Source organism: Pocillopora damicornis, chromosome 12, assembly GCF_964200805.1.
Source record: "Pocillopora damicornis chromosome 12, jaPocDami1.2, whole genome shotgun sequence".
NCBI lineage: Eukaryota > Metazoa > Cnidaria > Anthozoa > Scleractinia > Pocilloporidae > Pocillopora > Pocillopora damicornis.
Window position 1 is genome coordinate 17565988 of NC_142681.1, and position 27195 is coordinate 17593182.

A 27195-nucleotide genomic window follows, 5' to 3' on the forward strand; every position below is an offset into this window, starting at 1 on the left:
ATAATGGGTTAATCTTTCGAACTTCTTGATGGAAGCGAATCACAATTCGTCGGTATGTCTGAAGCCGCCTTGTCTGATTCCATTACTCCGCACTTGCACATACGCTTGTTGATGTAAATTCTGCAAGCACACCGACTCAGATAACGGCATGTTGTGTGGTAGCAGAGACATCGTAGCTCATCGTAAAAAAGCGTTCAGTGAGGGTAGGTGACTATTTCCAGGAGTGGAGGTTGCTACCTTAATGAGGACTCCAGAACTTTTTGTCTATAAAAAACTCCTTCGAGTCCTTTTAGAAGGTCAAAAATCATATTTTCGTTCCATTCTTTTCAAGTGCATGATGTCTTCTTCGTGAAAACTCTCATGTAAGTGTAATGGAAATCACATTGAGATCTGGTCTTGCATTGCGCCCATGCGGTATAAAACAGATAATACATTATTGTGACTTTCGCATCTGTGTTTTATTTTTTTTTAGATCTAAATACAACTTGAAGTCTGAAGCCCGTCAAGGGAGGTTTCTAACCATATCATATCTTGGTGGTGTTAACGATGCACGTTGCAGCTCTGAGACTGGTCGTATGCCTAACAGTTTGCTGCGATTTATGGCTTGCCAGCAGCCAAAAGCTCCCACTTGATTCAATCAATCAATCGGAATTAGCGCGCAAAGCCGGTGAAATCAGGCAACATCGTCAAGTTCGCCAAACGCTTCAACTTCGTCAGGAACAAGATAAAGAAACGAAATGGAAATTCAAACTTGCCCTGTTAGATTTTCCTCCTTACATTATGAACCAAAGTATTAACCGAGGATTTATGCATGAAACCCTAACATGGCTTGTGGACATGGCTTGCTTTGGTAGAGTAGCAACACACTCCATAGCTTGCAAAATGGAGCCAGTATTTGTTCAAAATCAAGACGAAATGGTGAAGTTGATAAAAAATCGGTTGGTTGATTTTGGTTTTTCCGATTCTATCAGATGCAAAAGAAAAACTTACGGGTCTAGACGATGTGACACTCATCCGGGCATTTGCATCATCCGGGTGTTCGATGATTGTGAACTTAAAGCAGTGCGAAGCAGAGTCACGGGAACAGTTATTTACTTCCATTACGTCACAATGGCCAATATTGGCTTTTATCATATTGCTGTCAGGGATATCTGGAGTGATCATTTGGCTCTTGGTAAGAGTTAAGGCTTATCATCGTCAATCTATACTCAGCTTGTGAAGCTCTTTAGTTTTAATTCTACGTAAGGTTAGATTCAAACTTAATTGTTACGGCTTTAGCATAAAAATAGTACAAGGAGGAATCGACGGCAGCATTTTTGAGTAAACAGTTAGTTAGGCACACCTTATCGCTTCACCGAAATAAAAAGCCAAACTAAAAAAAAGGATCTCACAGTGAATAAAGAAAAAACTGTAATGCCCCATATTTCATAAATCCACAAATAATGTTTGTTTATTTGTAGGTGAAAAAAGACCCTTGCAATGACGCAAGCTATCGAATAATAACATTTTATTCCAAGATGCTAAGATTTCGGATACTAAACGTCACCTTAATATTAGTTTTTGTAAATAATATTAATTCATTAAACAGATAAACCGATTTCATGACAGGAACACCGTTCAAACGCGTCTCAGTTTTCACCCCTGTTCACGAAAGGATCACCAGAAGGCTTTTGGTGGGCAGTGGAATCACTTACAACAGTAGGGTTAGTTGATTTAGATTTGGGTATTGGTGGGATTTTTTTTTCATAGCGTCCTTTGAATATAATCAAAAATTAGCAAAATTGTAAAACCCATTTCTTTGTCGGTTTTGTTACATGCGTCGGGTTTATCAAAATCTCAGGGGTTTCATTCTTTAATTGGCTTCCAGTCTTACAAACAACTAGTTGTCACGTGGTACCGGGTTCCTCTCGTTTACAGCTCTTCACAGAAAGCAAAATGAATAGTAACAAAGAAAAGAAAAATAATTTTCCATTGCACATCTTAAAACCATGTTTCAGTTTTTTATCTATTTATTTATTTTTTACATACATACATGTCCAATACACTCGAACCGCTACGATTCGTCTACGGTCGTTGACGAATCGACACACCGGAAGTCGAATCGTGCGTTAACATACCAGAAGTGGAGGTTGCTAAGCAATTTTTGAAAATGATTAGTATAAAAGTCGAGGGGCGTGAGCGATGTGTGAAAATGAGTAGGATGAAAAGAGAAAATGACAACGTGAACCTTTCACGTTCTTAAAGTGTGAAACAGCGACGATTCGTCCACGGTCGTTGACGAATCTTCACACCGGAGGTATGACGGTTCGACATCAACTGTGACGAGTCGTTCGATTCGAGTCGATTCGACAACATCTCCAATCCACCTTCGTAGTTACTCGCGGAATATTTTCTAAGTGTCTCGCCAATCGACTTCCGGTATGACAGGTCGACTCCAGCTGTGACGAGTCGTTAGATTCGACAAAATCTGCAACCCCCTTTCGTGGCCACTTGCGGAATATTTTCTAAATGTCTTGTTAATGGACTTCTGGTATGACGGGTCGACGGGTGCAGCTGAGACGAGTCGTTCAATTCGACAACATTGTCAACAACCCTTGACAGTTTCTTGCGAAATATTTCCCAAGTGATTTGCAAATTGACTAGCAGTATGCGTTTTCATCTAATGAGAGATGGTTAATCGGATTTCCGGTACAACGAGACGCATTAACTGCATCAAACGGTAGAATGATTCGCAAACTGCCTTTGACGAATCGTAGCGGTTTGGGTGTATTGGACAACCCTCTTTATATACTTACTACACTATCCTCAAAGTGCGAAGATATTTGGTTCCTTTTTCTCATTAGGTACGGTGATAAGACGCCTAAAACCCTCTGTGGACGTGCATTTGGTATAATGTGGATCCTGATAGGAGTTATAACGTTGTCGCTGTTCACCGCCACATTTACAAATGCTATGCAAGCTTCCCTGGATGGTACTGGATGTAGGGAAATCGGTGGCAAAGAGGTTAGTAACCCTAACATGAATACCTAAAACCCTTTGCACCCTAACATCATTATGCCTCTTCTCTATAATTTTCTCTATATATTTCTTATGGTGCTGAAGAAAAGAATTTTTTTTTAACAATCAAGAGTTTCTTTGAATGGTGATCATTTCTTTTATTCTCGTGACCTCAATGTTTGATTCAGGTTTGATATTGTAAAGAGATATATCAGTTGATTATTTTCTTGGTTTCAAATTAGATTCCCTACATTTTTCAATTTATCTTAACTCAAGCTTCGAAAGGTTTTTCCCTGAAAAAGTTATATTGCCAATAAATGAAATCCTACCCTCATCGATCGAACTCAGGAACAACTAAAATGTAACTCGGCCTTGTGACTCAAACCTCTGAGTCACAGGGCAGGGTTGTTCAAATAAGGGTTCAGACAACTCAGCAGTAATGTGAAATCTTATTTCAGATCTGAAAGCTGTAAAAGAAAATTCAGTATAATTATTTTTGTCCACACTTATTAGATGCTCTTTGAAAAAAATAAAGAAAATTATTCGAAAAAGGTTGCTGAACAAAGGGATGAAGAAACCCGTATGAAATTAACCCCGGATTAGTACTACTAAGACCACTTCGAACTGCTGGGCCCTGGATGACTGAGTGCGGCCATGTTTATGATCCCTGGAGCAGCTAGGAATCATGAGCTACCTGAGTTTGTGTTAGCAAGTTGTATTGAAGAAAGAGATTAACATTAAACAATTTTTATTGATCGTCCAAATGGAAAATTGCCTTGGTTTTGTACAATTTCGGATATTATTGGCCCTTTCACAAACGATGCCTTTCCTGTTCCTATTATTTAGGGTGGGTCTTTCCGGAACTACAACTTATAAGTGTAGTTTCGTTGCACAGACTTTTCATATTCTTTGAAAGAGGAAAGTACTTATCATCTGGCCCTAAGTTTTCATCAATTTGTGTTCTTTTTTTCGCTGATATTTTTTGACTCGTGCGGCGGACCTCTCCAAAAAGTGCAGACTGCTTGCAGTCTATGCACAAACTCAAATATAAAAAACAAGACAAAAAAAAGAAGAAAGAAGTACGAAACATTTCGCTGCGGCCCACCCTTGAGCATGTTACATCATGGTCTGAGCTCTCAGACTCGTTCCAATAGCCTCCACAACTTTCTTCGTATAATCTATCGCCAGTAAAGCCCTCTTCGCTGACCGAATCACTCTACAACCTTTCTAGAATCTTGTTAACTGAACACCTACTAATTGTTAGCAAATTGTAAATGTACCTAAAAATATGTGGATATTCCAATATGATAGATAATTTTTACTTGACAAGAAAAACAAATTTTGTAGGTTTTATCGGGTATTTTTTCTGTCGACAAATGTGTAAGTCTTTACCAGGCCCTATTAAATTTTTCTATGTGCGATGACCTATCAATTACTGACCATTGCCATGTGAGAAATCAGATTCAGGACTTACAAAGTGTGTCCTTGCAACAGTGAAAGGCCTAAAGGATTTAGTCGCGTGCGGAGGCCCTAAGGGGAGGGGGGTAAGGTTGCGAAAAAAGGATGACCACACCCAATACATGCGCAAGAGAAGATAAAAGCTGTTCTAATGTAGTGTGATTTACCTTAGGTTGGCGTGTTCATCAAAAATACTGATACGAAAATTGTGGCAAAGCAGTACGACGCAAAGATAATTGGTAAGTAACAATTTTCGCTGAGGCTATATCTACTGACAACATTCCGTTCACAAATAAGTTTTCAAATGCATCTGTCTTCATTCGTCCAATTAACGTGACGATGTCATACTCGATTAACGAAAATTAGGGATGTGCTCCTGATTCGGAGGACTCGGGGATAGTTCTGCATTTACCTGATTCCGTAACATTAATTCGTACCGGAGGCACACGCCAGTATGACTTCCCATTCAAATGCAAACGTACACGAACACAGAGCCACGAGAGGGGGGAAGGGGGTTGACTTCGCTCAGAGGTGAAAGTCTTCCCATATCACGAAGACACACCTTACACTAAAAATACATTTCAGTGACACCCCAACTACCAAACTGTCAACTGGAAAAGCCTCAGTGTTTCGTTTTCTATGAATGCATTTTTGTAAAAAAATATTTAGCCTTTTTTAAGTGACCTCCGTTGTGACCAGACTGATCCAGAAATATCTGATATTACAGGGTTTAGCAGCCTGGAAGAGATGCAAAAAAAACTCAGCGAAGGAACCATTGGAAGAGTCCTTGTGGATCGAAAGACTGCATTTTACTTCCTCGATAAATCCGGACTGAGAAAGAACAGGCAGATACGAATGATTCGCAATATCGATTATCCGATGGATTATTACTTGGTGCATGTATACACGGCACCAGTGAACGTTACAAATGACACCGATCCAGAAATTGTCAAGAGAAAAAAGGTGGTGGAATGTGGACCAGCATTAAGGGAATATTCCACAGAACTGCGCGTAGAACGTCTAAAGGCCTCAGGTGACCTGATACCCGTAGAACTGCAGGTAGTCTTCTACAACACTTATGAACTAAAGTGATCAAGAGTAATTGTTGATACTCACGTCAGGTTTCTGATGCACGACCATACAAAGGTTTTTTTTTTTGTCGCCTTACTGATTTAACTGGCCGACAAAATATTAGAGGGTCGGTTTAGGTATCTCTAGCCCTCTGATGATGAATTTATGAAAATATGTCGAATCCAGAACTAGGAAAATGAGAAAAGACTACCCTTGCCCTTTAAACAATTCTGAGTGGTTGAATCTATCCCTCTTTAATGTTTTTTTTTTCTTTTTAGACGGCAACCTTATATGATCAAATGGATGGTTTATTCTCAAGTGGCTCAGAAAGAACCCGGTTTCTCTTATTTAGTCTTCTTGGGATATTCCTCGGACTTGTCATCATTGGGGTGTTTTGGGAGGGCTTGAATTCTTGTAATCCCGCGATTCTAAAGAGGAAAGGTAAGTTTAACCCCTGTGGAAATATTTGGATTCCATTTGTCCTTGTTCTACCAACAAAGGTTGTCATTTTTTAGGGGGCAGGTCAGAGGATTTTGCGGCGGGGGGGGGGGGGGGAAAGAGATGCGTGCTTTTCAGGGGGAAGGCAGGGAAGGACCAGTCGTACCTATAAAGGGCGATCATTAGAATTCAACAGAACTAAATGGAGGATCAGGTAAATTGTGATACAACCCAAATCCTCCGAAGTAACTCCTTCCCCGTCTTCTAGCCCCAACTGTGTGATAGATATTGACCGTTCCCAAATACAATTTATTTTTTGCTAAATAAGGTATTGACAGATCCATTTCTTTAATTCTTCAGATATGCACAAGTGTGACCAAGGAAGCGAGGAAGATCATCCAGGCCACTTTAACAGGAAGAAATTCGTGGTGGAGAGTTTTCAGGGTTTTGAAAATAGACTCAAAGAATTATCCAACGACTTGCAGAAGATTAAAAAAGACTTTGCCAAAGCTCTCCTAATCCAGGAAAGAGATGCGCCTCATGAAACACTGCTGCAATAAGGCGAGAAATTGTAACGTTTAAATAGCTTTATCTTATTTTAGCTCATTCCTATGAGCAGTGTTTGCAAATTATTAGTAATAACATTGTATCTATAGGCTCTTCTGCACGGGAGAATTCATTGTTATGTCATTTATCACATTTTGACACCCACCAAACTCTGTCCCCTAATCTGTCTCCTCTGGCCTGATGCATGGTCAGTGCCGAGAGGTCTGGGTTCGAGACCTAACTGGGTCTTGGACAAGACACTTTACTCTCCCCATGCCTCTCTCCACCCAGGAGAATAAACGGGTATTAGCGAATTGTCAAGGAAGCCTGATGAATGCTGGAGGTAACCTTGCGATGGACTGGCAACTCATCCGGGGGAGGGGGGAGGACGGGAGTAGTAATACTTCTCGTTATGCTAAAGTAAAACCGGGATAAGTTCCGGCTGAGTGGGTCATTTGGCTCGACGATGGAGCCAAGGAAGGCAAGTTTTAATCTTGTAAAATTACCGTATGGCTGTATCCCAAACAAAATCAAGTGTCTCGTGATCGGTACCTTGTACATAGAGGAGTTACCTTCTGAGAGTTGAAAAACAAAACTAAAGCTATTAAAGCAACCAATCAGAAGAACACTTTACATTATCATATGCCAAAGAGAGCTTAAAGTGAAAAAAAAGCAAACTGCTTCGAGAAAAGGAAAAATGGGAATGAGCAAGTTGCAAATGTAATCTTGCATCCGATAGGTTGAGAGGATGGCTCAAGTTTTCTGGGCCAATCAACGAGCAGAGTTCAGCGAAATTTAAGCAATCGCGGATGTCTTTTATCAATCATCAAATTCTACTTTTTCGAAAGGCGTGTGGCAGTCTTTTATAGTTGTTTATTGTATTTCATTACTTAGAATAAGATTGTTTTATTTTTACGCTAGTGATAAGCTTGTCTCGCGGGTTTAAAAATGTTGTTTTACTAGGCACACTCTGTAAAGTGCTTTTGGACATATGGATATATGAAAATGTGTGACATGAATGATGATGATAATGAAGATAATTACTATTTTTGTTGTTATAAGTTGGTCTCCTTAAGATTACTTTAAATTACTTGAAAATTTCATTATTTAAAGGGTTTTTTCTAACCAATACATACTACTATATTTTCCAGTCCACTCTGCAGCTAAATAAGTGTGTAATAGCGGAGCTTGGATTGCGTGTCGCGCTGCAGAGCCTCATACCTTCAAAAATGATCGTAATATAATTGTTACCCATCGAGCAGAGAAAATTTTATAGTCAAGAAACAGTTTTTTATTTTACTTTGTACAGTACGTTTATTTATCAGACTTATAATCTGGTCTGTATCATAAACCTTTCCATTCCAATGTTTTGGTAGAAGCTATTATATGTGTGTACGTTTTACTGATGCGGCTATTTTCACGATACAATTCAAAAGAAATTAAAACTAAAGGTTGAGCCAAGACGGTAAAGTTTGGTTTGTAGCGTGGACATACATTGTAAACTATCATCTTAGTATTATCAATATAAATTTTAATTCACTAAAATTCTTTTCCAATACAATATAGTATAAACTTGACTAAATTAAAATCTGTCATAGGTCTCATTTCACATAATTATTTCATTCTAATGATTACATTCAATCGATTATAATCTGTTCCTTCCTAATCCTATCCTTAACTACTTCCGTGTTCAACCTAGCTCAAGAGAAATGTCATGGAAAATCTTACTTGAAGATAAAAAAAAATCCATCTTATATATAAAAAATCTAAAAATATTCTCAAAAAAACAAAAACAAAAACAAAACAAAAACAAAAACTATTTTATAAATCCTGCTTGTTCTTTTTCGATCTCAAAGTCACAATGTTCAATGTTCAGAGGGACACGCCTAGTGGTGCGTGAACCTCTTAAGCAAAGTAAGGCAGACCTTAGTAGAGCGAAGGACACTTTTGAACGTATCCATGAAATCGTTTTGCTGTACCCCTCTCCTTTCTTAATAGAGATGAGTTCCGCTAATCTACTGTGGAAACGCTTGCATTCGTCCGCCATGCCTCCGGTAGTAGTGAAGACTAAAAGTGTAAAAGTCCCTCGTTCAACTTCCAAAACCCTGAAGATTTAGATATATGAAAATTCACATATTTGCACTGCGGTGGAAAGATGAAATTAGAAGACCCTCGCAGCTAAGAACACTACTGAAACTAGTAGTTGTAAGTAGGACCTGAAAAAAAATTTTTCAGGCCCGTACAGGCCTGAAATTTTTTTCAGGTCCTACTTACAACTACTAGTTTCAGTAGTGTTCTTAGATGCGAGGGTCTTCTAATTTCATCTTCCAAAACCCTGTTGGCGTACAAATTTCAAAAGCGCACAAGGAAGAAAAAGGTTTATGACTATGGGCAATACCATAACGTGAGCTGCTGAGAAGTTCTGACGTGACAGGGGCCGTACGCATAGAAGCGAAACAAAGTCCATAGGAAACCCACGAATAAGAGTCAGACGATGGTGCACGCAGAATACCAGCTGTGACGAAAAGAAGGACAAATGTTCGATACTGCTGGCCCATACTTTCATCTTTACAGCATTTAACATAAACTCGTCAAGGTCGTCTCATGTTGTACTTCAACACCAGAAAATTCTGCAAAAATTTTCTTTTCTGCAGAATAACAGTTCTATTAGACATATCAAACTCAGTGTTAACAAAAGCTTATATCAAGTTCCGGCGATCACGCCCCCACCAATGTCTGACTCAAGAACGCCTAAGATTTGAAACATTTTACAAGATTACTCAAAAACATTTTAACGGCGATCAGTTTTACCAACGAATTAAAAAAAATGAATATTAAAGCTATTGTTATATAAGACGTTTTCAAATACCAAAATCTTAAGATTTGATGGGTCAAAATCCAAGTTTTCAAATCAAGTTTGCGCAATATTTAAAGACGATCAAAGGTCATTTCACGCCGGTGTGAAAACAATGGGTCCGTACTCTTCTACGCATGCTCGGATCTCGATTTTACCGCCAAATTCGAATAGATCGAAAAATTTCCTTTATTTTGGTATATAATTCGGCTTGTTTTCGAGTATTTTGGATGGGTCAAATCTCCGTTAAAGTTGGAGGACTTCTGGTGTTCCTATTATTCGCTTTCTGCGGATCCGTGAAGGCTGTGGGAGATGGATCGGAAGATCAAAATAATGGATTTGCGGGCCATCCGCCACCTTTCTTAACATGCAGTATCAACAAGTAAGTTATTAATAAGAACTTAAAAATTAACTGTCTTCATTTTTTCCGGACACCAACTAATGAATTAAATTTTCATTGCTAATAGTCTCCAACTTTCAGCTATTTCCTCTACACAATTGCCAAAGAGAATGAAGAGGGTAGTGGCGAGTCAGCCTTCGCTGCAATCGTGGAGAAGATCTTTCAAGAAACGGGCATTCGCGGTGTTGTTGTGAACAACAGAATAATAAATGTCGTTCGAAAAAAGATTGGGTCTCTGTGTGCCGAACTCAAAAGAGTCGAGAAGAAAAGTGGAGGTTTCGGTGTCAAAAGAATCATAAACAAATGGCGTGACCAAACTTATGAGGTGAAGATATTTTATCACGAACTTGACAAATACGTTATCGAAAAAGGGAATCAGGATTTACGAGGGAAGAAACGAACACTGGAAGAATATTTGGCGAATGAAACAACTAAGCGACAGAAACTCGAGAAAAAACTCGGCGACACAGAGAGGAGCTGCAATTATCTGAAAAAAAGGTTTCAAAGTCTTGTTAAAAAAGTTGAGAAGAAGAACAAGAAAGGAATTAGAGGCCCTGAAAAAAAGTCATTCGCTGAGTATTCAAAGCAGCACCAAAACAGGATTAAAAATAAAATGAAAGAGGAATGTAAGGCCACTCTTACTTTCCTAGGATTGTACAATTTTATGGCCACCAAAGTTGAAGTGTTTAACACTGACACAGAACAGTATGACACTTTTAACTTAATCGATGAGGAACAAATGCAACAATCGGACACTGAGGGAAATGAAATAACTGACACCCAGGCTGATGACATCAACTACTGGATTTACATCAAGGACAAATTTAATATTTCCAATGATGCATGGCATGAAATGGCATTGAGATCTAAAACAATACCAAATACTTACAAGACAACTCGAAAGATAAATGAATTAAACCAGCAATGGAAAATAAGAGATACCCCTGGTCAAGCAGAAGGGGTGCAAATCAGCTTCAAAGAAAGCCTTGAGGAACAAATTGCCAACTTACAAAGGAAGGGAGATTTAGAAGGAGATACCATTGGGGTGAAGATAAGTGGAGATGGTACAAACATTGGAAAAAGACTTAAGCTAGTAAATGTAACATATACAATTTTAAATGAGAAAGAGGCTGCAATGAGTGAGAAGGGCAATTATGTTCTGGCTATACTCAAGACAAGTGAAAACTATGACAATCTGAAGGAAAGTCTGTCTGATTTAACACAAGAAATGTCGAAATTAAATAAGCTAACAGTTGAGGGTAAAACCTATAATATTGAATACTTTCTCGGTGGGGATTGGAAGTTCCTGGCATGTGTCTGTGGGTTGGGGGCTGCTAGCCAAGACTACGCTTGTATCTGGTGCAAATGCCCTCGCAACCAGAGACATGACATCCAAAGGGTATGGTCACTTTCTAACAGTGCTCAGGGTGCCAGATCACTGGAGGAAATTTCAAGCTTTGCCAAATCAAAAAAGTTTAATTGCAAAGCAACTCCATTATTTAATTTCATACCAATTGATCATGTCATTATTGATACCTTACATTTATTTCTCCGCATATCAGATAATTTAACAGAACTTTTAATCAGGGAATTAAGGAGAAAGGATGCTTGTGAGAAGATAACAACATTTCACAATGGTTTTTCTCGAGAGAAATTTAAACATATGGCAGCATATGAAACGTTTCTCAAAACCCTTGGCATTTCTTTTGAGTGGAGAATAAACAAAGACACAAAAAAACTGGACTATAGAGATCTCACGGGTCCTGAAAAACTAAAGGTCATGCAAAATATTCAGTTCTCTTCTCTTTTGCCTGGTTACAACGATTCAGAAAAGCTTCAGTTACTATGGGGTGGGTTCATGGACATCATTGGTGATTTAAAACTTGATTTTCCAACAGATCAGTCAATTGATCACCTTAAAGAAAAAATTGAGGGGTGGTTTAAGATTTTCTTGTCTCTATACCAAGCCAAAGATATCACACCATATATGCATGCCCTATATTTTCATGTTCCTGAGTTTTTAAAGTTGTATAAAAACATTGCATATTTTAATCAGCAGGGTATGGAGAAATATAATGATGTAGCTTCTAAGAATTACTTTAGATCCTCTAACCACAGAGGAATTTCTGCTTTGCGACAGCTTCTCTTAAAGAAATACAGAATTCAATTTTTGGAAGCAGCTGGGTATGAGAGGGTGAAACAGAATTACAAATGCAGTAACTGTTCCAGTCCAGGTCATACAATCAAGACCTGCACCAAGCAATGTAAACATTGTGATCACCGTACCTGTTGTGCACACCTTGTTAAGTGTGAAGGTAAATGGGTCCCAAAATGTTGTTCTGGTGCTTCATAGAGATACATTTTAAATGGTAGAGAGACATTGATTCTCTGGTTACCAAGATGTATCACAGTGCAAAGTTACAATTTGAGGCTGTTGTTTATTTATAGATTACAGAAAACAAAATCACAACCTCCATGATTCCACAAAAACAGCGTTTTAAAACAAGTTTCATGAGATATAAAATAATGGAAAAATAATTTCGTTGCAGTGAAGCAGAAGATGAAAACATTTCGGGACTATCCAGGGCCAGAATAAAAACTGAAGCCTGCTTTACTCACAGTTTGGTACTCATAACACTTTCCCTTAGTATCAATACAATTTAGATTAATTAATTATGACATTGTTTATATTGTTATCTGCAGAATGATTTAAAAAATATATAAACTATAAATTGAGATTATGGATAAAAACAAGTCAGTTCCTCGTAGCATAATTATGCCTGTTTCCATCTCCTCTAACAAATGTAAATGCTAAATAAAAGTTGTCCTCTATTTCAGATTTGATGTACTTTCCCCCTATTACCTTGAATTCTTGAATGGGATTCCTTCTAGCCAACCAGAAACGCACAGTTCCTTCAATAACAAATGCAAAGTCACCATTTTCGTTAAAAATACGTTCATCCCATTTGAGTCCAAGCAAATGGTTTAATGTCTGATTAGAATCAATACTGTGCACGACCTTGCCACGCTCTGTCTTTGCTTTTCCCACCAATGCCAGTCCTCCATTAAATACATCTTGATCAATTCGAACTTCAACACGAGTGGACGGATCATCCTTCCTGCCAGAATATAGCTTCCTTTTTATTTCACGATATAGCTCCCCGTGAATCAATTCCATGCGATCGTCAAGCGAAGAAGAAGACGGACTGGAAAGAAGTTTCATCCGCTGGAAAAGATTGTTGTCTTCAGATTCACATGCCCGCCACTCGTCGTAGCGTTCACTGTAGCCAACGTAATGGATCTTAACTCGCTTTCCGACCTTGTCCACGTCTGTTACAACCACAGGATATAGTTTACGGTCGGTTGTTTTTACTCTTGTCTTTTTTCGGCAAAGCTTCGATGAAAAGACTCCTTCCTGGTTTCGTTCTGGAGCTATGATCTCCCTCTTAACTCTCACTGCCGCCATCGCCGCCATCTAGCCTCTTGCGCTTGCGCAATACCGAAAAATTTTGGCCGCGCCAGACTGGACACAAATTTAAGCAAATGTTCACGTTAGTGGGAGATAAGTTTGATATGCTTCCCACACACTTTGCACTTCTTTCCCAGATCCGCCCCTGTGTTTTTGGATCTAGTACATGACACCAAAATTCTTCTGACGAAACACAGCATATTTAGGCGTAATAACTGACTCTTTCATCTCGCTTCGTAGAATAAAAAAAAAAAATGGAGAACGTAAGCGACTAAGGCTCTATTCTTTTCAATCTCCAAAGCTCCAAACGGTCATAATAACAAAAACTCAAAATAAAACTAATTCCTTGGTCTCACTTGGTGGCCATTTCCATTGTGTTACTAAAGAAAAGCTGAACAAACTACATACCAGACTCTGTTGGATCCTTTTGGTTTTTCCTGCCTAATGAAGGTAATTAGTGTCAAACTCTCTTTGAAAAACCTCTCTAATGCGAAATATGTCCTACCCAGGGCCGTGTTCATACGAATACTTTTAATTGTTTAAAAACAACGAACCTTACTTTCTATCAATTTACAGGTGTAATAACCCAGAGAGGATGTTGAGAGAACACGATAAAAGTTTGTAAATCACAAGCGAGAAGCGAGCTACTTTTAGATTGCAGTGGAGCCTTTAATAAACGATCACGCTGTATTTAGCGTTTTGTTGTCAGTCCCGAAATTTTTTTTTCCCTTTAATAACCATAGTTTTCACCTCTAGTAAGCGTTCGTGGTCACCCTTTACTGAGTACCAGCGGCCTGTTTGTATTCTCCTCCACCTGTATTGAACGATCACTTAGAGCGGAACCACTTCAAATAGAATTAGTTATAACCTTTCAAGAAAAATTCGATTGATGTTTATCTCCCGAAATCAAGGTTAGTAATAGTTTTGGATGATTTTTTATACTTATAGCATAGGGTGACGTTTTAATCATTTTTTGTGAAAGCCCTATTCTGTATTGCCAGTCTTGAGCACTGACCATTTCCCGTGGGTAAGCGCTCGTTATAGGTTCGACTTTGTATAAATGTTTCCTTTTACCCTCTTCGCTTGACGAACGAGCTCGTAATAGCCATGATGCTGTTTGAATCGTGTCGTTATTACACCTATACAAATTTCATTTATTTTTATGGGAAAGTGAAGTACGTTTTCGAGGAAGAAATGTGACTCGTATTTCTTTAAAAACTGAGAAGCATTAGACATCGGGTGGCAAAGAGGTCTAAAAGATTTTACATAGGCTTATTGGAGAAAGTTTTGCAATAATTCCCTCCTCTACTAACGACAAAACAAGATGATACAGAGGTCTGTATGCAGCATGACCAGCTTCTTTAATAAATGGAAATAGCTGTTAAGTGATTATCCTTTTCTTAAGTTTTGTTTTGAAGGTTTTAAGTGAACGAAACAGGTCAGGCAGGGAGCGGTGACAGCGTGTGGTACAAGTCATCGGCTGAACTAATATGGTCAAATGTCTCTCGAAAAAACTGTAAAATCTATTAAAGCTCAGTGAGGTACTATGTGAAAAGAAAAGCGATCAAAGCTTTTTGCTTGGCTAGGCAAGGTGATATGCCTCTGGTCATAAAATAAATGTCACCGATTTCACAACAAGTGAACATGATTTAAATTTCAGTTTTCCAATTTCTATTGGCATATTTATTTGAATTTGCCATCGTGTAGGCTTAATCTATTTCGGATGCAAATACTGTGATTAAGTATGATGGATACCGCGCAGCATGAAAACAAGAGAAAAATAAACACCAGTCAATAGCGCCAATTTCATCACTAGTATCCTGTTTTAATTGTAAGGACGGGCGTTACAAAGTGCGAAGAGTTGGTTACAAAGTGCAATAAGGTTCTTACAAAGTACGACAGGTATTACAAAGTGTGACGATTTTTAACCTCGCTGCTCTAATAACTAAATATCATCAGTCGATTATTCTATGGTTATTCAAGCAGATGTTTTACGCGGGAATTGTACTGCAGATTTTCAAACTACAAAGCTTCTTCAATGTTGCTCCATTGATTATTCTTGTTTCTTTTTTTGTGTGGCTCAACGCTATCAAGTTTTCTGAGTGCCTCATATTTTTATGTATACTACGAAAAGTTGTTGAATTATTTTCTCCCATCAGGTTGGAGTCTTAGCCTTAAAGACGCAGTGACTAATTGAATTATGAAACTTCTCCATATTCTTCTGTTCCTGGTTTACTTAAAATTTTCTACGAATTCTGAACAAAAAACGCAGTGCAGGTTCAAAGTCGCTTTGCTGAACACTCCTCCTTATATCATGAGCGGAAGTCTCGATCCAGGATTTATGTACCAAACCATTAAATGGTTTGTGGACATGGCTTGCTTTAGTAGACAAGCAAGCGACCCAACAGCTTGCAATATGGATACCATCTTTGCGCGAAGTCAAGATGAAATGTCAAATCTGATGAAAACCAAGAAAGTGGATTTCACTTTTCCCTTTCAAGCTAACCATAAGATAGACGATGATGGACTGCCTAATGTCACACTGATCCGAGCATTTGTGTCATTTGGCAGTTCTCTAATAGCAAACTTAAAGAAGTGTGAGGAAGAATCAGAGGAACAGCTGTTTGCATCTATTACGTCACAATGGCCAATTCTGGTTTGTATGATGTTACTGTCAGGAGTTTCAGGAATACTCGTATGGCCTTTGGTAAGAACATGGATTTATGTTGGTCATACAGTACCACATAGGCTTACATAAGCCGCACGTTTGGGCGATGGGACACGACAGAATTCTGAGAAGATGCCTGGAGGTTTTAGGAAAACTTTAATGAATTTTGTTTTACTAGTCATGATAATGTGCTTCTGACCTCTTGATAGAATGGAATCAATGCAGCATTTTTTTCCTGTTCTTTTTTATGAACGATATCAATTTCTTTTGGGATAACTCCCAGTTAAAACACCCCAACATTTTTTTGCAGGCTATAAAAGTAGACTTTTCCTTCCTGATTGCAGGAACGCAGAGTTAACAAAGATCAGTTTTCACCTTTGTTTACGGCTGGTGCGCCTCAAGGATTTTGGTGGGCCGTGCTCTCCCTCACAACAGTGGGGTATTTCAATTCTGTTTAAGATAACTGCACTTGCAATTAAACGTAATTCTAAGTTTTTGACTTACGTTGCGGTTTTTTATGATTACTCTTTTTCTAAATCAGGTACAGGGACGTAACTCCAAAGTCCTTTCTTGGCCGTATATTTGGCATTATCTGGGTTCTGGTGGGAGCAGTTATGATGTCATTGTTCACAGGCTTAATAATCAGTGCCATGCACGCCTCCCTTGATGGCACAAAATGCAAAGATATTGCTGGTAAAGAGGTGCGTATAAAGAAAAAAAAGTTTCATCTTAAGTGTTGCCAAAAAGGAGACAGATCTGGCCTTTAGTAGTAATTTGAAAAAAAAAAACCACTATGATTGTATCTTTTTCAGTCCTCTCTGAGTTCTAAGTACATGTAGCAGAAATCAACTCCCCATAGTTGCTGGTATTAATGCAAATTATTGTGTTTTCATATCAGGTTGGTGTCTTAGCTCCTTTTCTTACAACCCAAAAAGTTGCTGAAGAGTTTGATGCAAAGATCATCAGTAAGTGAGAATTTATTTATGGTAACAATGAGCTGTAATGCCATAAATCATGGCAAGATGAAATGCCAACTAGTTAATATCATTTCATTACCTTCGTGGTTACACTAAAACTTTCTTAACAAGGTAAGAACTTTATTCTTGTCTTAGTTGCCTATATATTGAATGTACTAAAACAAAAAGGCAATGAAAATTTGATAAATGATAACTATGTGGAGAAAAAACCTGAAGCCGGCTAAAAATTTGTTGATGGTCATTTGGCACACAGTTTTGAAGCGCACAAGTATCTAGAGGACACCAAAAGGCCAGGTATTAGAATCAAGGTAAAGACTACGTTTAAGAAGACATAGCTGTCGGAATTTCTACCTCAATAAAGTTCTCACATCCTTTACTACCACTGTGAATTTTACTGTCAATAATCAGGTAATCAATACTAACCGCACAACATGAACGGAGTTAGTTTTCATCAAAAAAGGACTTTAGCTCTTTAAACCCATTAACCTACGTTCCCATACTGATTTGATCAAGAAACTTTTAATCTACAGAGTTTGACTCTCTTCAAGAAATGCAAAAAAATCTTAGCCAAGGAGCAATTGGAAGAGTATTGTTAGATCATAACACAGCATTGTACTTTCTGGATAAATTTGGTTCAAAACAAAGCAGACAAATTAGAATGATACGTAACATCGATTATCCGATGGAGTATTATCTGGGGCATGTAAGCCATGACGTCACACCACTTGCAACAAGGTCACCAAATGAAATCAATTACTCCGTGGAGCAACGATTTAAAAGAAAACAAGAAGTGTCCAGGTGCGGGAAGAATTTAAAAGAATTATCTACAGACTTGGTCGCGGTTGCTAAGGAAACTGCAAAAGAGCAACTTATTCCTGCTGAGGTACTTCTAAATGCAAATATTTTTCTAACTGTTCTCTTATTTTGACACGTGCGGCCGTTCAGGATGAACACCAGTGCATTTGCCTTGACTCCTTTAGTTTTTTTAAGGCTTAACTTCTCGCAGACAATAGACTCCTCAAGGGTATTGTAAGAAATAGAGGTTTAATTTCATTATCCCAAAGAATACTTAATCCATTTTGCCTCACCTTCAAATATTCCTTTTCCTCAAACTCGGGAGTCGATAAACTATAGGGAGTTTACGGTAACTTAAATGTCAACTTACTTGGGTCAATATAAACCGAGAGTTTATTGGAAAAGTTACCACAGCTGATGATTTTTCCAAGTCCCTAGAAGTTAAGTTAAACATCATGAAATCGTACTAGTGGAACTAACAAGAACAGAACAATTTTAAAAATAACGCTTGAGGTCATTTTACTCGAGTAGAATAACAAATTGTGAAATGCAAATCATTTAGATCACATCTATGTTCTAAACACGAGTGTGTTTTTCTTCAACAATTTTCTGTATTTCTTTTGAAAGAAACTTTCAACTTTATCGAGAAATTCTAGTACAGAATGACTGAATCATAATATTTCCCTTCTTGTATTATTGATCTTTACAGAGCGCAAACCTGTCCGATGAAATGGAAGGGTTTTTTTCATCCGGCTCGAAAATGACCTTGTGGATGTTGATTTATCTTCTGGCGGCATTTCTCGGGCTGGTGTTTCTCGGTATCTTACTTCAAGTCTACTCCAAGTGTTACCAAGCCAGGGTGCACGCAGTAACAGAAGGTATGATTATCATTTATATATAGGCTGATACTGAGTGATATAACTATTTATTTTCACCCAAATAAAGCGAACACCTTGTCTAAATTTTAACTTACTATATCTTACGACTGAATTGAGCAATTTGACGTTTGCAGCAATCCTAGGTCTTTCGATGGGAATGTCCTATTTCTTCATTAGCAAATGGGTAAGTTTCAGGGACAAGAAAAATAAATTTTCGTTATGAAAATAGGTTTTAAATTTTTTGCCTGTCAGTGGCAGGAAGCGGAAATTGAAAAGACCGCGATTTCTAAATTTTGAAGAATTTAATATCAATATCCTTTTCAATCCGTTTAATTTTTGATCCTCAATTCTTTTCTTTTTTCTTTGAAAGAATTGTGATCATGAAGTGACTTCTTAGGCAGCTCATTTAAGCTTGTGATCATTCATGCATGATTTAGATAAATTTTTGAGTAGCAAAATTATTTGAAGTATACGTGCATTTGTAGATTTTCCACACCGTAATGACGTATCTGAGAATCCCCGGGACAGGCACGTGGCTGACATGATGCAATATGTCAACAATTTAGAGGAGAGACTCAAAGATTCAATCGCAATGGAGATACAACGACTGAAAGAAGAGATGAATATGACCATCCCTGGCCAAGAAACCCCGACCTCAAGGAATTAAAAAAAAAATCGATGATAAGTCGCATCTGTCAACTGCACCTCATTATGGCCACCATCCTTTGTCTACGAGCATAATTTAAAAAATTTAAAACTTAGAGCGTTTGTATAACACCGTTATAATGTTTATATCCAACAAGATTTGCAACAAAACCTTCTTCTTTTTAGTCCAAAGTAACTTATGATTTTTCATTCGTATAACACACTTAGAATTTATCATCAAGCACATGTAACACCCATCCTTAGATCGCGATCTGGCTATAATGAGAGCGCTGCCCTAGCCCATTACGGGCCAAAGACTATCGTTCAGTTCCTTTCAACGGCTGTTAAACTCAGCTCAGAGTAGCTTTAAATTAACGACAAGGCAAAGGTAACACAATCATTTGAATTGACTATCTCACTAGACCCGGTGAGCAGGGTAACTGAGATACCTGAATGGTACTGGATCCTTGGGATCAAGTATTGATACTACGGGTGTCGGAGTAGTATACTGAAATAGTGAGCTCAAGTCTGGCCAAGGGCATACACCTATTTCAAAAAAGGTAGTCATCAGGCGATAAGTGTTAGGTCATTCCAAGACTGAAAGGAATCATGGGTATACAACTCAGTAAATAGTTCTTGCTGAGTGTTGTACATTTGTTTTTTCAACTGGATAACAGTTTTTCTGCATAGTATTCTGTTACAAACCGAACAAATATAGTATGAACCTTCCCTAATCTTACTTTGGAAAGCTGTGATCTTATGATCTAAATCATGTTTAACTGAGTTTCTATGGGCTTTCCCTTAGCTTGGACTTGTGATATGATCTTATCTTTGTCTGCAAGATCCAGTGTTTTATACCATTATGCTCTGCCAGACAAAAGTTTTTCTTTTTCTTTAGGATTCAATGACTTATACCATGCTGCTCTTTTTTGCTTTTGTGCAGAATTGAGCGAGTTAAATCATTCTGCTCTCTTTTGTTTTTGTGCAGTATCGAGTGATTGATACCAAATTACTCTGCTAGACAAAAGATTTTGTTTTCCTGCAGAATCAAGCGATTTATACCAATCTGCTGATAAAACATTTGGATTTTGATAAAGACCTTGAAAATATTTTATCAGCTCATTTAAGGCGTTAACTTTTAACAGTACACAAGTTCCTTGAGGATGAGACATACCATATGAATCTCTACCATGATAATCAAATATCTTAAACTTACCATAACCATTACAATAAAAACCTACCGTAGTACTAAGGATTGTTAAAAGAAAGGAATTATAATTTTTTCCCAGCAAAGCCTGCATAGCATTTGCAAATGACACACAATAATTAAAATCTTGTACTTCACAAGTACCATGTATATTACCAGTATAGCTTGGACTATATTGAAGCTGATAATTAATATTAAATACTATTAACATTTCAGGTACTTCTGTTAGCAGTAAATAGGATTCCCTGGATAGACTAGATAGACTAGAATACAATTCGTTACCAATGTTCATAATATTAACCAAGTCCATTTAGGATGCAATACCATTCCTCTTGTTATATATGAGGGAAGCAAATGACATGGCTACACACCGTGTACCAGCATTTAACCCAAACATTGCCACATTGTCTTGACTGTAAAGAGCTTGAATTGTTTTAGTAGAATTGATAACAGGACCAGGGTTTGTTTCTATATCCCCAGAAAGATTGGACTTAAAATGTTTTACCCTGTGATTCAGATTTTTATAAACATTTGGTATTGAATTAGGCCCCCATGCATTGGACTGATTTGGCTTTGGACTTTTTATTACATGTGTATATTGGTTCTGCATTTTCAGTATCCTGTATTTATTAGACTTTGGATATTTTCTCCAGACTGCAGAAGAGGAATATTTCGTTGTTCCTTTATTCTCAAATCTGATTCCATGTGCATATACTTCGGTATGCTTTTTCTGATGTAGGTTCGAAGTAAACGTCTCACTTTCCTGGATTTCTTCAAAATACGTGTAATTCTTTTCTTTGGTATTCTGCTGGGCTCACGATCACGAATACGAATACCATGCGTACGAGGGCGATTAAAATAAAAAAAATTTGTCGTACTGAGATCTACAGTTACAGACTGTATTTACTGAAAATGCTTCATCATTGCTATTTCTAAGCTTATTATCATATACAATGACAGATAACTGAGCAGCTTTGTCAAATACGTTACATTCAGCGACGCTATTCACGACAGCTTTTGCTGAAGACATCAACAACTTTACGTAGAAATTAGCCCACAAGACAATTGCGTAAACGATAGATAACACAATAACATTATAAACAAAAGACACGGGATTTTGGATCATGAATTTATTAAAAAAGAATATCCCTACAACTACAACGAAAACAAACATAAAATTCACCTTTCTGATCATAAAATTAATACCATTCGTACTTTTATCGTTGCTAAGTTCCCTGGCATCAAGGGAATCCAACATGGCGTCTTTCTTCACAAACAGTTTGCATCCATTAGAGTTTTGTTCTTCAGTCTCACTGTAATCGTGTTGTTCAGTAGATTGCCTACAGTATATGCAGTTTGGTTTCAGATGTCAGATTTTGCTTTTTTCAACAAGTGTGCGTTTTTCAACTAAGACATTGGTATACAAGGCATACAAGGCATACAAGGCATTCAAGGCATACAAGGCTTTCATAGCTTTCAAGCGTTCGCGACTCAATCCGTTCCAAACATCTTTTAGTGTGGATTGGCCGCGAACAATACGACTTCTGTATGAGGAGTCTATAAGTATTTCGAGCGTTTGCACCATAAAGCTCCAGGTAATCGTAAACCAAAACCATTGAACCTCCATCGCCAAAACAACAACCCCAGAACAAATACAAAATGGCTGACAAAAGAGTTTTATAACCAAAAATCTCATGGTTCGTCAAGTGACCCGGCCCTGTCCTTGCATGACAACGTCAATCATCATCAACATAACACACGTGATCAGCATGTGAGCACCTTCACCCTCATTGGATCACAGTTGGTTGTCATGGTGTTGAGGGCCCAATGACCACTGGGCACTATTGCGCAATTTTTCCATTTTGTGGCGGAGGAAAAAAGAAAGACAACAAAAAAAAAACAGAGGCCTTTTTATGACTGGGCTACCACAGGTATCCCAGTAAATAGTTTTTTAACGACTAACCATGAATCGAGTCTGTACCGTTGGGGCAGACTCGGGAACTATTTCAAGATAACTAAATTTCAATTACTTCAAGTCGAGAGGTATTTCATCTTCTTGTCGTCACACTAATTTTTGCTTCAGACAAGTGGTATATACACCCACCTGTCTGGTTGGAGAGAAAACACATTTTCACGAACAAAAGGTATTCAACTTCTTGTGATATCAAAGCAATTTAGTTGTTTATGATAACAGAGAGACATCGTTGGTGCAGTTGTAAGAATGTAACTTATATGTTATTTCTAAGTGGTAAACACGTTTGGTCCAAGCTTCAGCATTTGTAATTTTGCAATATTCGAGGGAAGAATGTTACCGGAATACTGTGTCAGTCGTCGTCCAGTGGACTGGGCACGCCGGAAGTTAGATTACGTTGCTCACAGTTCCCGCTTTCACAGGCTACAAAACGTCACAACATATCAAATGTGTAGTAATGTTTTCTCAGAGCAAGTGTGTAACTCAAGATAAGGAAGATATCACGCTTTATTAATTATGAATAATAATTATATAATCTGAGCTTGTTTTGTTCCCTCTTTTAAACCGCACTTTAAGAAAAGGGGCATAATTTTGAGCATAATTTGGAAAAACACCGGGCGATGCTAATAGCCTATAATGTCAAGAGCATAATGAGCTACTTTTATTATCACAATTTATGAGAGCCTAATTACTATTCTACTGGCGCCTTTACACTTAATGCAGATAATTTTCAACGTATTGAAGAAAATAAGGTATTTCGTCATTGATACAGATAGTCTACTTGATTGTTTTGGTAGTATGGAGCAATTATTGACTTCTTTGTTAATAGAATGGCTTTCGTCGCACCGTTTTCTACTTGTTTTGGTCGGCTGATAATTGACTTATTTGACTACTCCGCAATCGAGTCTAATAAACTTGTCATTTAAGTACAGTTTTGACTCCACTATCGTTCATAATCAGCACGTACACCCGTACTCAATGTGGACAAATAGTTCGTTTCCGCGGCGTTTTTTTGTGTCAAATAACGTTCAACAGAATAAAATTTGTCAAAAATTATGATTGCAAATGATCAATATGAGACAGCTTGGTCTTTTAAAAGTGGGCTCATCATTAGTATGCAAACCAGGCGTAATTTTGGGCGAGTGCTCAGTATTTTCTTAACGAAAATAATGGCCATCATCTTTGATTTTAGTGGCAGCGGAAGGCTGGGGAGAGAAAGAAGTTTGTACCAAGGGGTGGTCGACAGTCAAAAATATGTAGAGCGGTGGGGTGGGAGAGTAAAGATTACGCCTGTCCGAGTTTCCTCTTTAATTTTCCTCCCAAAATTTCCTTTTGTAACATGAAAGCGTCGACTGATTAGTTTTCTAGATTTTAGATAGAAACCATGGATGAGTCTGAAAGTTAACCAGCCTGCAAATAGTCTCAAGAGAGAAGGTTAAAAATGGATAGTGTTGTCAGACACCATCTGTTATTTGCGTATGATTTCTAATTGAAACTTCAATAACCTCCTCGTTTACCAACTGTTTGGAATCATTTTACGTCTGACGCGTTTTCCGTGAAGAATGATGATGAACTTCGGAATGATCATATGCCTTTTTCCATGCAGGAGTGAAAGCATTTCAATAGTATAGAGCCCAGTTATTTCTATATATATTTTAAGGTATTTGTTTATTTCATTACTTTGTGCGTGTGTTTCACTGCAAAAACATATGGTGTTTACCCGTTCGGAAAACAAGTCCTGAATATTTGAAAACGCGGCATTATTCACGCATTTTTCTGACATTTTCCGACATGACAATCCCAAGTTTTCCCGTTGTTTTCGAGTCAGCGAATTGGAGTACTCGTTCCATTACCCAGCAGTTTTCCTTCACTGTTAACTCTACGAAAACGATTGTTTTCGTGGTGTTAAGAATGCGGTGTCAGATGGGAAAACGGTTTGTATTCGTTGCTTACTGGTGTTTTCCAGTAGCAGAAGATTGCTTTCACAGAGACAGAGCGTTTTCTTCCATTTTCCTAGAACAAGAAAATGCGTAGAAAACGCTTAAAAATTACGTGTCGTCCAACGTTCACGGGTTGGTCAACGTAAAGAAATGCGATGTTTTCTGGCGTTTTTTAGCTGTTGGCGTTGAGAAAACGCGTTGTTATCGGCGATTCACCGAATACAGTTATTCCAATGCATTTTCAAGTTGTTGCCGTCCGATTATCATGCGAAAAATGGTATTTATTCTTATATTCATCGGCGTTTTACACCGTTAACCACTGGGACATCTATAGATATGTTTATTATATATATATGTTTTGGTAAAGCCCTCTTTTCTTTGATGAAAAAAAACAAAAAAAAAACAACAATAACAAAAACAGCCACATCGTTTCACCAGAGTATGCCGGTTTGAATCAAACAAATTATAGCGTGCAAACCATTGAGTGCAGCTGTTTGTTGCTTCAAAGAATCGTTTACGATCAAATGGAAGAAAAGTTGTCAAACAAATAACCAGCACCTATACTCAAGGATTTTCGTTTGGAAAATATAGATTGTACTAAATATCAGCTCATATTTGTGACTGCAGAGGAGATTTTGTCGAAGACATTCTTTTCTAGCTGAAAATAAAAAACTTCCTCACCGTTTCACTCATCGGCTTTACATGTGTTTGTTTTTGTCGGAATACAGTGCTTCCGATTTTTAATTTAACTCAGTTTGATTGGTTACCCGCTCATCTTCGGGAAATGTAGTGACGCGCAACTAATCAGCGGGTGTTCTTCTTTTCAACAGCCTCTTCAGGCAGGTGTCTTCTTGCCCTTTCCCCGTCCCCTACTTCCACCGTTCACTCTAACTCAAAATCAAACATGGCTGGTCGGAAAACCGATCGCGAGCTTATAACGTTAGCTCGCCCTAATAACACGCCTGCACTGCGGGCTAGGCTCATTCTGATTCTTGATACCGTAGAGTTTCCTCTTTAACAAAGGGCTTTACGAAACTTCATGAGATATATCTCCCAAAATTTCCGTTTATAACAAGGCAGCGTCGACTAAATAAATAAATTTTCTAGATTTTAGTTAAAAACCATCCATGAGTTTGAAATTTAAACAGCCTTTAAATAGTCACAAGAGAAAAGGCTAAAAACGGATAGTGTTGTTGTACACCATTTGTTATTTGCATGTCATTTCTAATTCAAACTTAAATTACCTCCTCGTTTACCAACTGTTCGGAATCATCTTACGTCTGACGCGTTTTCCGTGAATAATAATGATGAACTTCGGAATGATGATTGCAGGATTGAAAGCATTTCAATAGTGTAGAGAAGAGTTATTTCTGCATATATTCTGAGGTATTTGTCTATTTCGTTACTTTTTCCGTGCTTCATTGCGAAACATATGGTATTCACCGGTTCGGAAAACAAATTCTGAATATTTGAAAACGCGGCATTATTCATGTACAAGAGAATCCAAATTTTTCCCGTTGTTTTCGAGTCGGCGAATTGAAGTATTCGTTCTATTATCCAACAGTTTTCCTTGACAGTTAGCTCTCCGAAAACTATTGTTTTCCTGGTGTTGAGAATGCGGTGTCAGATGGGAAAATGGTTTGTATTCGTTGCTTATTGGTGTTTTCCAGTAACGGAAGATTGCTTTGAAAGAAGTTTTCCATCGAAGACAGAGCGTTTCCTTCCATTTTCTAGGACAGAAAATGCGTAGAAAACACTTGAAAACAACGTGTCTTCCAAGAAGAAAAAAAAAGAATGTTTTCTGGCGTTTTTCTCCTGTTTGCGTTGAGAAAACGCGTCGCAATTTCAAGTGGTTGCCGTTCGATTATCGTGCAAAAAATTGTTTTTTTTTCCCTATATTCATCGGTGTTTTACACCATTAACCATTTGGATATCTATAAATATGTTTATTGTACGTATATGTTTTGGTAAAGCCCTTTTTTCTTTGATGAAAAAAAAACAAAACAAAGAAAACAGCCACACCGTTTCACCAGAGTATGCAGGTTTGCATCAAACAAATTATGGCGTGCAAACCACAGTGAGTGCAGTTGTTTGTTCAAAGTATCGTTTTGCGATCAAACGGAAGAAAAGTTGTCAAACAAATAACCAGCAGCTATACTCAAGGTTTTTCGTTCGGAAAATATAGATTGTACTAAATATCAGCTCATATTTGTGACCGCAGAGGAGATTTTGTCGAAGACATTTCTTTTCTAGCTGAAAAACAAAACTTTCCCTCTGTTTCACTCATCGGCTCTACGTGTATTTGTTTTTGTCGGAAAATGCATAGAAAACACTTGAAAACAACGGTTCTCCAACGTTCACGGGTTGGTCAACGTAAAGAAATAAAATGTTTACTGGCGTTTTTTAGCTGTTTGCGTAGATAAAACGCGTTGTTATCACAACTATCGCGTTGTAATTCACCATCCGAATGCAGTTATTCCCACGCATTTTCTCGTATTTGCCGTTCGATTATCGTGCGCAAAATGGTATTTATTCCTATATCGTTGTTTTACACTGTTAACGATTTGGACATCTACATATATAGAAAGTTCTTTTTGAAATTCCTAAATATCATAGGTCATAGGGGGGGATTTCCCTTTTGTTGTATGATCATAGACGATGAGAAAAAAAAACCATAACGAAACTCGTTAATCTATCGGCTATCCTCTTCCCAACTTAAAACGATCAGCAATTAATTAAGGAAATCCTGATAAGTATCGGTTCGTTAAAACGAATGCATTATAAAATATAACCTAAATGGGCTTGTTCATGTTCGAATACTGACTTATATTATGGCGTTGATCATCTTTCAGTAACATATTTCTCTGAAGAACCAGCGTA

General features: G+C 37.9%; 2 protein-coding genes and 1 pseudogene across 3 annotated transcripts; all 3 read left to right on the forward strand.

Annotated features, from left to right (window-relative positions):
* The first annotated feature begins 546 nt into the window (after window positions 1–546).
* LOC149036784 (uncharacterized) lies at window positions 547–8092 on the forward strand (annotated as a pseudogene). Its single transcript, XR_016181452.1, has 7 exons — window positions 547–1174; window positions 1609–1703; window positions 2844–3003; window positions 4628–4694; window positions 5183–5514; window positions 5805–5967; window positions 6325–8092. The product of XR_016181452.1 is annotated as an uncharacterized LOC149036784 (transcript).
* A 1639-nt stretch (window positions 8093–9731) lies between these two features.
* On the forward strand, window positions 9732–13240 carry LOC149036785 (uncharacterized). Its single transcript, XM_089188622.1, has 2 exons — window positions 9732–9746; window positions 9832–13240. The coding sequence occupies exons 1-2, from the start codon at window positions 9732–9734 to the stop codon at window positions 12115–12117; spliced, it is 2301 nt and encodes a 766-aa protein (XP_089044748.1). The 3' UTR covers window positions 12118–13240.
* Window positions 13241–15375: 2135 nt separating this feature from the next.
* Window positions 15376–20252, forward strand: LOC149036786 (uncharacterized). The gene is made up of 7 exons (XM_089188910.1): window positions 15376–15940; window positions 16246–16340; window positions 16443–16602; window positions 16800–16866; window positions 17409–17761; window positions 18377–18558; window positions 19068–20252. The coding sequence occupies exons 1-7, from the start codon at window positions 15434–15436 to the stop codon at window positions 19216–19218; spliced, it is 1515 nt and encodes a 504-aa protein (XP_089045036.1). The 5' UTR covers window positions 15376–15433; the 3' UTR covers window positions 19219–20252.
* Window positions 20253–27195: the final 6943 nt, after the last annotated feature.